This window comes from Fukomys damarensis, unplaced genomic scaffold (genome assembly GCF_012274545.1).
Source record: "Fukomys damarensis isolate Sample0158 unplaced genomic scaffold, DMR_v1.0_HiC HiC_scaffold_37, whole genome shotgun sequence".
Taxonomy (NCBI): Eukaryota; Metazoa; Chordata; class Mammalia; order Rodentia; family Bathyergidae; genus Fukomys; species Fukomys damarensis.
The window spans coordinates 55,106,334-55,119,618 of NW_022900949.1; the positions used below are offsets into that span (position 1 = coordinate 55,106,334).

Consider the following 13,285-nt stretch of genomic DNA (forward strand, 5'->3'; position numbering starts at 1 on the left):
CCTCCTCCCCACCTTCAAACACTTTAATTATATTTATACATTTTCTCATATTTTTTTCCTTTTCCCTTATTCCCCCTTCCCTATCTTTCTCACTGTCCCTACACCTTTGGTCCTTTTCTTCCTATTTGCTAATTGTCCCATTAAGATCTTGAGTACTAGTTTAGTTTTTCACAATAGAGATACTATTCGGTATTTGCATATGTGTGCCTTATTTATTTCACTTAGGAGTATATCCTCAAAATGTACGCATTCGACTATGAATGAATCTACTTTCTCATTCTTTATGGCTGAGTAGTATTCCATTTTATAGAAAAACCAAATCTTCTTTATCTAGTTTCCAATTGATGGGCAGATGGGCTGTTTCCAAGTTTTAGCTATTACAAACTATGCCACGCTATGGAAGTCAATATGGAGATACCTCAAAGAACTAGGATTAGAGGTTCCATTTGACCCAGCCATCCCTCTGCTGGGTATCTTTCCAAAAGAAGTGAAAGAATCATACCACAGTGATATATTTTTTGTTTTGTTTTGTTTTGTTTTGGTACCAGGGATCGAAGTCAGGACCTTGTGCTTGCAAGGCAGGCAGCAGAAGCATAACCACTGAGCTAAATCCCTGGCCCAGTTCTTCTTTATTAATTATATCATTTGAGTATCTGCTATAAACCAGAACCTGGCCTAAGCACCTTTTTCTATTTAGTTGCCTAGTAACAGTGTATATATACATCTCTCTCTCTCTCTCTCTCTCTCCAAATTATAAAAAAAGTAAAGCAATCAGAGAGGCTGTACCAATATCCTTAAAAGTCTTCCTTTCTCAGCCAGGTGTGGTGGTACACACCTGTAATCCCAGCAGCACTCAGGAGGCTGAGGCAGGAGGATCACTGTGAGTTGGAGATCAGCCTGGGCTACATAGTGAGTTCCAGGACAGTCTCAACTACACAATGAGACCCTATCTCAAAACAAACAAACAAACAAACGAACCAAGTCTTCGCTTCTCTTCCTATAGTAAAAACAAAAAGAAAACAAATGACTTTTAAAAAAATGTAAAAATATCACAATGCGTAACTGGTGCTAATACTGTAGGCAGAGTGCAGAGGCTTTTGAGGCCCAGAAAGTGTCCTAATGCGTGACCCCAGTGGCAGGTAGGTTCTGGAAGTTTCCTGTGTTAAGGAAAATCTATTTCAAGTATGATTCTTGAGAAAGAAGAAAAGAGATTAAGTGGTCGACTGACTTAAGGAAAAGTAGAAAACAAAAATTTGTTGTTATCTCCAACACTATGTAAACATGTGAAACATTTCATTACTTCAGTAAGGCATTAACCTGCCCAATTTACTTATTAAAAAGTCCTCTTTCAGATAGAAGGGGAAAAAAATCTTCTTTTATAAAATATTACCTGTTAGCATGCACTCCATTCACCTGAGTGATCACAGTAGAAAGCTGACCAAGGCCTAACATTGACTTCACTACACCATGATAATGAATGATCTGCAAATTAAAAAATATTTAACATAGCAATTATCACTTCAAATTTATCTTGGGAACCAGAGTGTAACTGATATTATTTACCTCATTGTTCTTACCTGTTTTTAACAACTGGCTTGCTTGGCCCAACAGCATAACCTATTATCAATATCCTAACATACTTAAAGTAACAGAAAAAAATGAAGATAATTTTTTAAGTCTCAGATTTAATTTACTTCTCCAGAATTGTTCTAATTTATGGTTTAGATCAAATATAAGTAATCAGTACAAAAGTATCCAATGTATTTAATATATTAAAGATTGCTTGTCATATTGCTAAAATAAAAATGTAAATGCAGGGATTATAGTATTATTTATATAGATTCTGGGCTTTAGGGTCTGAAAAGTTAATAGGATGTACAATATTGTTTGAAATTGAAAACAAGATTGGGGGGCTGGGAATGTAGCTCAGTGGCACTGAGTCTGCCTGGGAAGTATGAAGTCCTGAGTCCAATCCCCAGTACCAAAAAGAAAAGAAGATTGGGAAAACTAAAGGCCTTATACAGTATAGAATTTCTGAGACAATAAAAGCGTCAAACACTTCAAAAAGCAAAATCCCAAGTGATTATCTAAGTTTATTATTCCATCAATCAATAAAGATTATACATCAAGAAATAAAATTATATATTAATGATTCTAAATCCCTTTCCTGGCTCAGAAAACAACTTACTACCATTAGTTCAGTGATTGTAATGGATCATTTGAGTTTAGATTAGTGTGGTGCATGCATTTGTGAAATACGAAAAAGTTTCTCAGGTTGTAGAGAATCTGTATTACTAGTAATTTTTGGTGTTTTTTGATTTGAAATAGGGTCACAGTATGTAGTTCAGGTTAGCTTTGAACTCACCATGTAGCCCAGATTGGCCTTCAACTCGAAATTATCCTTCTACCTCATCCTCCTGAATGCTTGGATTACAGGCATGGGCCACCATGCCTGGCTAGTATTACTAAAACTTGATGCAGTTTATACTTTTCTTTTGGTACTGGGGATGAACCCAGGGCCTCTACACTGAGCTACATCCCCAGCTCTGCCTTTTTAATTTTGAGACAGGGCCTCACCTGTGAAGTTGTTTGGGCAGGGCTTGTACTTGTGATCCTCTTGGCTAAGTCTCCCTGAGTGCTGGGATAACATGTGGGGTCACTAAACCTGGCCTACAGTTTATACTTTTTTTGGGGGGGGTACCAGGGATCAAACTCTGGGCCTTGCGCTTGCGAGGCAAGTGGCAGAAGCACTGAGCTAAATCCTGGCCTCCAGTTTATGCTTTTAATAGCAAACTAAAATTACATTAATGTCATACAGTGGACCCTTGACTTACAAACTTGATTGGTTCCTGAGGGCTCGTTGTAACTCAAATAGGTTGTAAGTCCCAATACAGGTGAGATCTGGATGTTTACCTGGGTATACACTATACATAACAAGAGTCAGATGATTCTTCCATTAACCTAATTAGCCAAGTTGTTCATATGCCAGGCTGGTTGTAACTTAAGGGTCCACTGTAATTATTAAATGTATAAAGTAAATATACTGCAAAATAAATCACAGTGATTTGGGAGATTGCTAACATCATAGAGATTTGGCATTGGAAAGGAATTTGGAGATTATCTAGCATAAATCTCTTATTTTGTAAAGTAAGGAAACTCAAGCTCACAGAGGGGTAAAAATTTTCCAGATACAGTACACTATGATACTGGTAAAGAAAGTACTGAAAGTAAGATTCCCAGAATTGTTAGTCAGGGATTTAAGTTGCCCTTATCAACTGCCATCTTACCTGATCTGGTTCTAGCTGAATAGCCCTGTCATAACACGCAGTGGCATCCCTCAGCAAGCCAATGCTTTCATGTTCAAGAATTTGTTCTTTTAGAGATGGTTCTGCCTTTCGAATTGCACTTACTCCAGCCACTCCATCTGGTTCATGCATGGCAGCATACAATTTCTTTGTTCCAACAATTAAAAAATAGTCAAATGAGGGAAAAAAAAAATCAGGAAAATAAAACAACAACAATTATATATCCACCAGTATACATGAAAAGAACAAACATCTGTTTTAAGGTAGATTCAAGATTCTGTTTCAAGACAGTAAACTTTAAATTTATTTCAAAGCATTCTTCTATCTTACCACTCTTAATTCCACTTACATACACAGCTGTATTAGTAACTGTTACTGAGAGTTGTAAGAAACCTCAAGGTCTTGAAACTCTCCTTGAATCCAACTGATACCAGTTTTCGTTGAGCACATTTTATAAGCATTTTATTTAACTTAAACTTTTTTTAAATTTCAGAAAGCCAAAACACAATAATCTGGGCTAAAAGGAGATATTCAGGTTAAAGATAAAAATCTGAGAAGCAACTGGCATAAAGACATTCCTTAAAGACAGGAAAGGACTGGGGATTTAGCTCAGTGGTTCTGCCACCTGCCTTGCAAGCACAAGGACCCGAGTTTGATTCCCAGTACCAAAAACAAAAAAAAAAACAAAACAAAAATAAATAAATAAAGACATGAAAAATCTAGGAAATGGGTAGAGATAAAAAAAAAAGTAGCTGAGGACAGGGACTAGAGTTTTTTGATGAGGAAGCACTAGCAAATGAAATGAACAGAAGAAAAAGAGAATAAAAAAAATCTCAGAAACAGTAAGAAAAAAGCATATGTCTTAATAAGAAAGGAGTTTTGCCAGGCATGGTGGCGCACACCTGTAATCCCAACACTTAGGAGGCTAAGGCAGGAGGATCATTGTGAGTTCGAGACCAGCCTAGGCTATATAGTGAGTTCCAGGTCAGTCTCAACTACATAGTGAGACCCTGTCTCAAAACAACAAAACAAAACAAACAAACAAACAAAAAAACATGAAGAAGGAGTTTTAAAGGGTTTAGTTGTGAAAAGCGAATACAAAGTGGCAGGAGAAAAACAAAGGATTTGAGCATTCTTGTAAAGGAAAGATTTTACTAATGAACCAAAGACTCAAAGCTAGACAAGGAAGACTCAAAGCTAGACAGAAAGGGCTCATCCTAAGACTACACTACTAATTTTCTAGCTCTTTTACTGCACTTTGTTTAGCCTGAAAAAGTCTACCAATCTTGATCTCTTATTTAATTTTACTATATTAGTTCCCCTGCCTTTATTTTCTCTTCCTTATATAATCATAATAGTACCACCTAAACCATTATTTCACCTGCATTCTCATGCCTCATACCTGACAAAACGAATACATCTACCTACTAACCCACCCTCATATGCAAGCTTGTACTTCTTACAAGGAGAACAGAAATTCCTTGAACCATAGCCCTTTCAGACTCTTCCAACAGGCATTTAGCTATACTTCCACCGAGACTCTAATACTGTCCTACTTTAATACTGTGAGAGAAGAATGGGCCACTTAAAGTCCTGTATGATTTGTGATCTCTTCTCTACCCAAATCTCTTTCTTTTGCCATCCAAACCTGGTACTTTTGCAACTTCATGGTGATGCTTCTGCTAACTATCACTCATTATTTTAAAAATCATCTCCAACAAGCATTTCCTGACCCATGGCTTTCTCACTCCCATTTCCCACCCCACTCCACATACATGATGAGAAAAGTGTCCTTCATCCAAGCAAATGCATATCACTGCACTTAAGATTCTATACCAATTGAGGTTTAAATCTATAAGCTTATAAAGTACTAAAAATATCTAGTACCCAGTACAGCATATGAAACATTGAATAAATGAAAATAATAAAAATGATTGACAATATCAATTTCAAACCTGTAAAAATCCAAGATGCTCTTGAATATTTTGTTTCTTTTCTATAATAAATGATTCAAAGTGCATTACAGCCCGTGTGTAAGCTTTGGAGCGAAAGGAAGCCACTGCCAGAGTATCTTGAGGTATGAGGTCTAGAAAACGAGTTACACTCTGATAGTCTTCAAAATTCATAGTTGATACTAGTTTATAAAAAAAAAAAAAGAGTGAAAACTTACAAGATGAAACTTTTAAAGTATCAGTTTAAGGGCTTAGCTTCATTTTATTTCACTAAATTAATATATTAGGGCATCATATTTAGGATATAACTAATAATAGGATGATTGCTCAGAGGTTCTTGCTGCAACTCTATCATTAGTACTTAGTTTATTTATTTTTTATTTTTTATTTTCTTGGTACTGGGGATTGAACTTGGGTCTTCGTGCTTGCAAGGCAGGCCACCAAACCACTGAGCTAAATCCCCAGCCCCTTACTTAGTTTATTTTGGACAGTTAATTTACTGAACCTGTTTCTGAGCTATAAAAAGGAAATGCAAGATAAGTATTAGTAATTTGTAGGAGAATGGATACACTGAGACAATAAGGTTAACTGAAATAAATTAGACACACATGATTAAATATTGAATGTTTCTCTCATACAATAATCCCAAGGTATAAATTAAAGAGCAAAATAAAAATAAGATAATAGGAAACAAGGAGACAGATCTTCTGAAAATGGGAAGGAGATCAAGAGAGGCAGAAAAGTGAGACAGGGAGGAGGTGAAGGGGAAGTAAAAAGAATTAATATAAGGGCTGGGGATGTCACTCAGGGGAGCTGTGCCTGTCTGGCAAGCACAAGCTCCTGAGCTTGATCCTCAGTACCAAAAAAATCAAAACAAAACAAAACAAAAGGATTAAGATGTGTTATGTGCATGTACCAACTCTCCACAATGAATATAATCATTATATACTACAAACATGCTCTAATAAAAATTTAAAATATTTTTAAAAAGGAAAGTGTAAGTACTTGTCTTTCAGTGTTATTGTAAGAATTAAATGTCAGGCCGGGGATTTAGCTCAGCGGTTCGGTGGCCTGCCTTGCAAGCGCAAGGACCCGAGCGAGTTCAATCCCCGATACCAAAAAAAAAGAAAAAAGAAAAGAATTAAATGTCAATCTATGATAACTGTTAAAAAGTTGTAAAGCTAATATAAAAGATATTAGGTTAATGTTTATTAATGATGACTACTAAAATATTAATATAATATAGCTAGCTACAAGGGAAATTAAAAATATTCAAATAGTCCTTTCTTATTTTCAAGTTTATAATTTTATTCACTTATTTTGCAGTCCTGGGGATTGAAACTAACATGCTATTGGAAAGCATTCTACTACTTAGCTATAACTTCTCCTTCCAAGTGTTATTTATAAAACCTAGAATTTTAATTGCAGTATTAGTAAAAATGGTGTTAATAGTGCTTAGTTTTATAGTACCATTTTCCCATTTAGAAATAGGAACAAATTTTAATTGTTAAATGAATGGGAAATATATTTCCTGTTAGTCAAATTCTGAAGAAAAATATTCTGCAAATAATTATTTGCAAGTACAGAAATTTTTAAAAAAATAATAAACTACTGTATTTAATGGGTATATAGATAACAAGAGAGAGACACAAATTGAGAAGTTTTTAAGTGACAATCTCACTCTCTTTTTGGCATTACTAGCTGCTGAATCAGGGAACAATGAGTTACATCCCCATCCCTTTTAGTTTTGAGACAAGGTCTACTCATTTTCCCAGGCTGCTCTTAAAATCCGCCTGCTTTAGACTCCCGAGTTGCTGGGATTAAGGTGTGCATTATACACAGCACAGGAATTGTCTTTCTCTTTATAGCCTTTATTACCACATAGCACAACCTCACAAACTCTTGAAGGCCTCTTTTCATGTTTGTTAGACCGTCAAAAGTTTCAATTACCCCAAAGCCTAGGGTGGACAGTCTGTGCTATCAATGAGAATGGCTGAGATACAAAGAAGCAAGATTATGACCATATACTTACTAAAAAACAACAAAAAAGGGATTCAAAGACATGAAGAGTAACCATTACTTTGTGCTGAACAGTATCCTTCTTACTAGATGCTCGTAACAGGGGCCAATTCTCAGGTTTAACTCTAAGATTCATTTTCTATTATATTAGTAGAGCTGAAATATGGGGAAACAGCAACAGCAGGGTGTAGTATAGTAATGTGGAATATGCATAATCTTGGAAGCACGCTGGATACCAAATACTAGCAAAGACTGAGAAAATAAATAAAGATAGCTTTTCTGGGATCATGAATGAAATTAAAATCTCCTTTGAAATTCAATTTTAAACTAGGTGCTAGGCGTGTGGTGGCACACGCCTGTAATCCCAGCACTCAGCAGGATGAGGCAGGAGGATGCGGTGAGTTCAAGACCAGCCTGGGCTGTGAGTTCCAGGGCAGTATGAACTACAGAGTGAGACCCTGTTCAAAAAAAAATTTGTATTAAAAACAAACAAACAAACAAACAAAAATTTAAGCCAGGCATGGTGGTGCCCAGAGTCCCCAGCACCCAGGAAGCTAAAGCAGGATTGCTGTGAGTTTGAAGGCAACCTAGATGACACAGCGAAATTTGAAACTTAAATATGAAAAGACACACATACACAAATACAATAAACTGAAAGAGATGAGAAATAAATGAGTTAACAATATTAACATGTCATTTATTTTATACTTTATATATAAAATGTGTATCTAAACTTTACAAATATTCTAAGGGAATTATCCTATTATATATAAAGAAAAATTAAATACGTGTCTTGCTCAAGAAAGTGAAAGTAAGACGACAGGAGTCTTATAAACTCACTTTTTTTCTCAGGGAAAAGTAGACACTATTGCCAATTTTTAAAAGTGCATACAGCAGTCTTTTTGGAGCTAATGCCTAAATTACAGAATTAAAGCCAGGTGTGGTGGTACATCCCCGTAATCCCACTGGGGAGGCTGATGCAAAAAGGATCACCATGAATTCAAGGCCAGCCTGAATTACATAGTGAGATCCTGTCTCCAAAAACCATTACATAAACAAATAAATAAACAAACAAACAGACAAATGAATGAATACATACTATGAGCTCATTGGTGAATAATTTAAAGAAAATAAACAAAACTTACCTTTAGAACTGACCCTATCTCTGTTGGATTTATTCTGTGGAAGTTTCTCAGCATTCAGGGCCTGAAATTTGTTCCTTGCCCATTGTGTGAGATGGTCAAGCATGGAGAACACAGTCTGTGTACTGAGTTGGGACAGATCAGAAGCACTGTCTTGGGTACTTATGGTATGCTGATCATCATGCTCTAGAACTGCCATAATTTCTGCATAAACCTAAGAGAACTCTATTGTTAATAATATATCAATATAACATCTTTTATTGTTAATCTCACATATAAGATGAACTATTCTAAAGCGATAATTTTCAAAACACAAAAAATTAATAATTACCTTTGTTATAATTAAACCAAGCAAATAAAAAGAACTTAGTATGACTAACAGAAATACAAAAATAAATATTAAAATGTTTTACATTAGTCAATGAATGACAATGAAACTATTTATCAACTAACGGTAAAAAATAAGCTTAAAATAATATTTCATACTATTGGTACAAATTAATTTCAGAGTAATTACAGGGTTAAGTGTATTAACAGGACTACCGGAAAATATATTCTATTACAGTAGGGTAACTATAGATAATGATACTGCCCTGTAAAAAACACTTACAAGAAAGGACAGTTAATGTTTCTACCATGAAGAAATAAATGTTTAAGGATATATTTAAGTTTAAACAAAATAAATATTTAAGGATATAATTACGTTCACCTGATTTGACTATTACACCATGTATAGATGTATCAAAACATCACTTACTACACTAAAAATATGTAAAATTTAAATTTATCAGTTAAGAACTATAAACAAAATATAGGAAAATAGTACATTGAATATGAAAAGCCATGACAGGACCAGGGATTTAGCTCAGTGGTTCCGGTGCCTGCCTCATAAGCCCAAGGACCTGAGTTCAATCCCCAGCACCAAAAAAAAAGAAGAAAGAAAAGCCATGACACAAAGACTTAAAGTTCAGAATCTATAAAAGACTTAAATTTGGCATTGACATTCAAAATTTCTGTATGCAAAAGGCATAAACAAAGATTTAAAAAAATCACTGAGAAGGACTTTTCAAAATATGAATGGCAACAAACTGATATGCCGAATATATACAGAATTTTTACCAATTAAGTAAAAGGACACACACACATATCTTATAATCACTATTATGGCATTAAATATGATAATTATATGTAAATGGGAGAATTATATTGCACAGTATTTTTCTTTATTTTTTTGAACTGGGGATTGAACTCAGGGCCTTGCACTTGCCAGGCAGGCGCCACGGAGCTACATCCCTGGCCCTTACACGGTATTTTTTAAAAGAGGGTTTCGCTTCATGTTGGCAAATTAAAAAAAAAAAAAAAGAATTGGGTGTGCATGTCTATAACCTCGAGAGGCTGAGGTAGGAGGACTACAAGTTCAAGGCCTCAGCAACTTAGCGAGAACCTGTTTCAAAATGAAAAATAAAAAAGGCTGGAGATGTAGCTCATGGGTAAAGTACCTATAGGTTCAATCTGGGGACAAGTGAATTGTAGAACAATACCTACACAAGGATGCCATTAAAAAAAAAAAGAAGCAAAGTCTGTATCATACTAGTAACAATGATTATGGTTTTATTTGTAAAATTATATATGTATAATTTTGACTTTTACTTTAAGGATATAACAACAACAAATACAACAACATGCTTATGCTATTAATATTATTGGTTTTTTTAAAAAAGAACAGTGTGGGGCTGGGAGTATAGCTCAGTGGTACAGCACTTGGCTGTCATGCACAAAGTCCTGAGTTCAAGTCCCAGCATGCAAAAAATAAATAGAACAACAAATAAAAATAAAAAGAACAGTGCTATATGTATGTAGTTAAGAAAATCACATGCCACAAAATATTATACAATTAAAAAGTAAAACAATTTCCTTTCCCTACCTTTATTGACAGTACTGTTTCCAAGAAAAACCACTATTGGTAGCTTCTTAGGCGTTCTTTCAACATGTTCTATATGTACTGGTATATATAACACATACTTTCTAATTTTATGCACTAAGCATTATATATTTCTTTGCTAAATAAAAGTTTAAAAATGATTTGTATGCTTTTAGACAGGTAAATGAACATACACAGTAAACACAGATCTACATTTCCTACTAATAATCTGTAGCCTTTCTAATATTAACTACATTGGAAAAACCAAATTTCACACGTACACAAACCAAATGAAATGGTATTTCTCACCTCTTGCTGATCTTCTTGATTACAACCCAACAAGACATACACTAGAATATGTGGAAGGAGATAGATGGTCACCTTGAAATCATGCTTCATCATTATGCTACAGCAGGTGAAGATTTTACTGGCAAGATCATGTCTAACCTGTGAACTCAAAGGGTTTAGGGGAATAAGTAGTGTTATATATTTTATTCTACTGAATGAATGTCAAAACATAACAAATGAGATAATTCGCCATCTCAGAGCACATACTCTCTATGGAGAGAGGCATGTACAATAAGTGAAAAAGATTTCACTTCACCCTCTCTCTGGTCATTCCAAATATTCCCAAATGAGTGAGCTACTGAAACCCCTATACATGAGCTGCCAACTGCCACAGAATAAATGGTCTCATTCACTTACAGTTTTTGGTACCAGAGATCAAACTCAGGACCTTGTGCTTGGGAGGCAGGCGGCGGCACCACTGAGCTAAAATAAAAATATATTTTAAAATAAAGATTTGTGGAAAAATAAAGGTGTATTTTTGATATATTCCTAGTGTGAAATCTGTACATGAATGAAAGACAAAAAGATACTCTTGTGTTCTAAGAAAACATTTCAGGCATATTTAAAATTCACAATTTTTGTTTCAAATTCAACTGCTGTCAGTATTTCAAAATATTATAATTTATTAGTGGCAATTTCAAGATATTTCTCTCTTTTATGAATGCCCTGAATTACAGAATAGTATTAAATTAACCACTTCTAGCTCTGGGATAGTTTTGTTTTAAATGCAAGCTTTATATTTGAATGAAAAATCTTTAAAATTGAAGGTTAGATGGTACTAGTAAAATCTGACTTTAACCACAGTAGTTTAATTTTTAAATTGACAAAAATTGTATTTAGGGTATAAATTGTATTTAGATGATGCACTGTCCTTCAAGAAGTGCCACTAAGGACATCTTATTATTACACAAATCTTGTTATTATGTAAAAACTGATGTAGCATTCACATTGTTTTATTTTAAAATAGATTTTACAATGTAAAATGTACAGAGATAATATAATAACTTTTTGGAGGAGGAGTTGAAGCAGGGTCCCTCTTTGTACCTTAGGCTGGCCCTGAACTCATTATGTAGTCCAGGCTGGCCTCAAACTTGCAGTGATCCTCCTGCCTCAGCCTCCTGAGTGCTAGGATTACAGATATGTGCCATGCCTGGCTCTAAAATAGTTTTCTCTTTTTTTTTGGTACTGGGATCAAACTGTGGACCTTGCACTTGTGGGGCAGGTGGTGGAACCGCTGAGCTAAATCCCTGGCCCTATAATAGACATTTTAAAACATACTATTTCTAGGGCCGGGGATTTAGCTCAGTGGCAACACGCCCGCCTCTCAAGCAAAAGATCAACAGTCCCTGGTGGTGGTGGGGGGAGACCAAAATTATATTAATTCTCTAATAATTGATTAAACAAAATAACTAGCTTTTCACTAAAAACCTATCATTAGTAACAATAAAGACATAATTACTCTCTATTAGTAAACACTGTCTTAAAATCTTTCCATCATTATTATTACAAATATTCTGAGTGTACTACATATTCAAACAGAAATTCCGGTTTCCTTTAGAATATGTTCAGTTGAGGAATGATGTAGAGTTCTCTTCTTACCTTTGTTATAAGATAACCTGCCCAAGACGCTGACCATTCTGCAAAGTTATTACCTAATTTACTTAAGTAAATTGGCTTCTTTACTCCAGACCAATCTGTTGACTTCTGAGAACTCTTATATCTGTAATTTTGAAAAATTGTTAATTAAAAATAATATATATATCTATATATATATCTGTTTAGAACTTTTATAAAGAAAGTATAAGAAATAACATTAACTCCTTCACTGACTTAACCACATACTACTTGTCTTACTGAAATCTGATTAAGAATAACACTTTCAGGGCAAGGGATTTAGCTCAGTGGTTCCGGCATCTGCCTTGCAAGTGCAAGGGCCCGAATTTGATCCCTGTACAAAACAACAACAACAACAAAAACACAAAAACACTTTCATACTATCCTTAGAAAAAAAAAAAAGTAGTACATAATAGGGATCAATGGGGCGTCTGAACTGAGATACATCTCCAGCCCTTTTAAAATTTTTTTATTTTGATACAGGGTCCTATTAAGTTGTTAAGTTGCCAAGGGCTGGAACTTGCAATCCTCCTTCCTCACCCTCCTAAAGTGCTGAGACACCACTCTCCTATCCTTTTTTTTTTGGTACCAGGAATCAAACTTAAGCCCGTGCACTTGCCAGGCAGGCGCTGTGCTGCTGAGCTACATCCCCGGCCCTGTCTTTCTTAAAAGTGAAGTGGGAAGTCATTCGAGTACTTGTAAGGACTTGAATCTACTTCAGACCCTTCCAACTCCATTCCTGCATAAGAAAGACTTGCTCCTTTGAAGTTCAAGCCATGCATGTATATTATTTTTTAATATTCTTCATTAAGGGCATCTACTAAATTCAATAATTACCAAGCCCATTGATACTTGCAGCACGTTGCTCAGTGCTTGCTTTCTTTCTTTCTTTCCTTCCTTCCTTCCTTCCTTCCTTCCTTCCTTCCTTCCTTCTTTCTTTCTTTCTTTCTTTCTTTCTTTCTTTCTTTCTTTCTTTCCTTCTTT

General features: G+C 35.0%; 1 protein-coding gene across 1 annotated transcript in view; it reads right to left on the reverse strand.

The window, feature by feature from the left end:
- Window positions 1–13,285, reverse strand: part of Atr (ATR serine/threonine kinase) — a 101,709-nt gene that overhangs the window by 44,665 nt on the left and 43,759 nt on the right. Inside the window, exons 25-30 of the mRNA XM_010608182.2 lie at window positions 12,287–12,407; window positions 10,649–10,786; window positions 8,422–8,632; window positions 5,261–5,439; window positions 3,288–3,452; window positions 1,391–1,482 (exon numbers count right to left, since the gene is read on the reverse strand). Coding sequence (XP_010606484.1) covers window positions 1,391–1,482; window positions 3,288–3,452; window positions 5,261–5,439; window positions 8,422–8,632; window positions 10,649–10,786; window positions 12,287–12,407 — 906 coding nt within the window. The remainder of the gene's footprint in view (window positions 1–1,390; window positions 1,483–3,287; window positions 3,453–5,260; window positions 5,440–8,421; window positions 8,633–10,648; window positions 10,787–12,286; window positions 12,408–13,285) is intronic.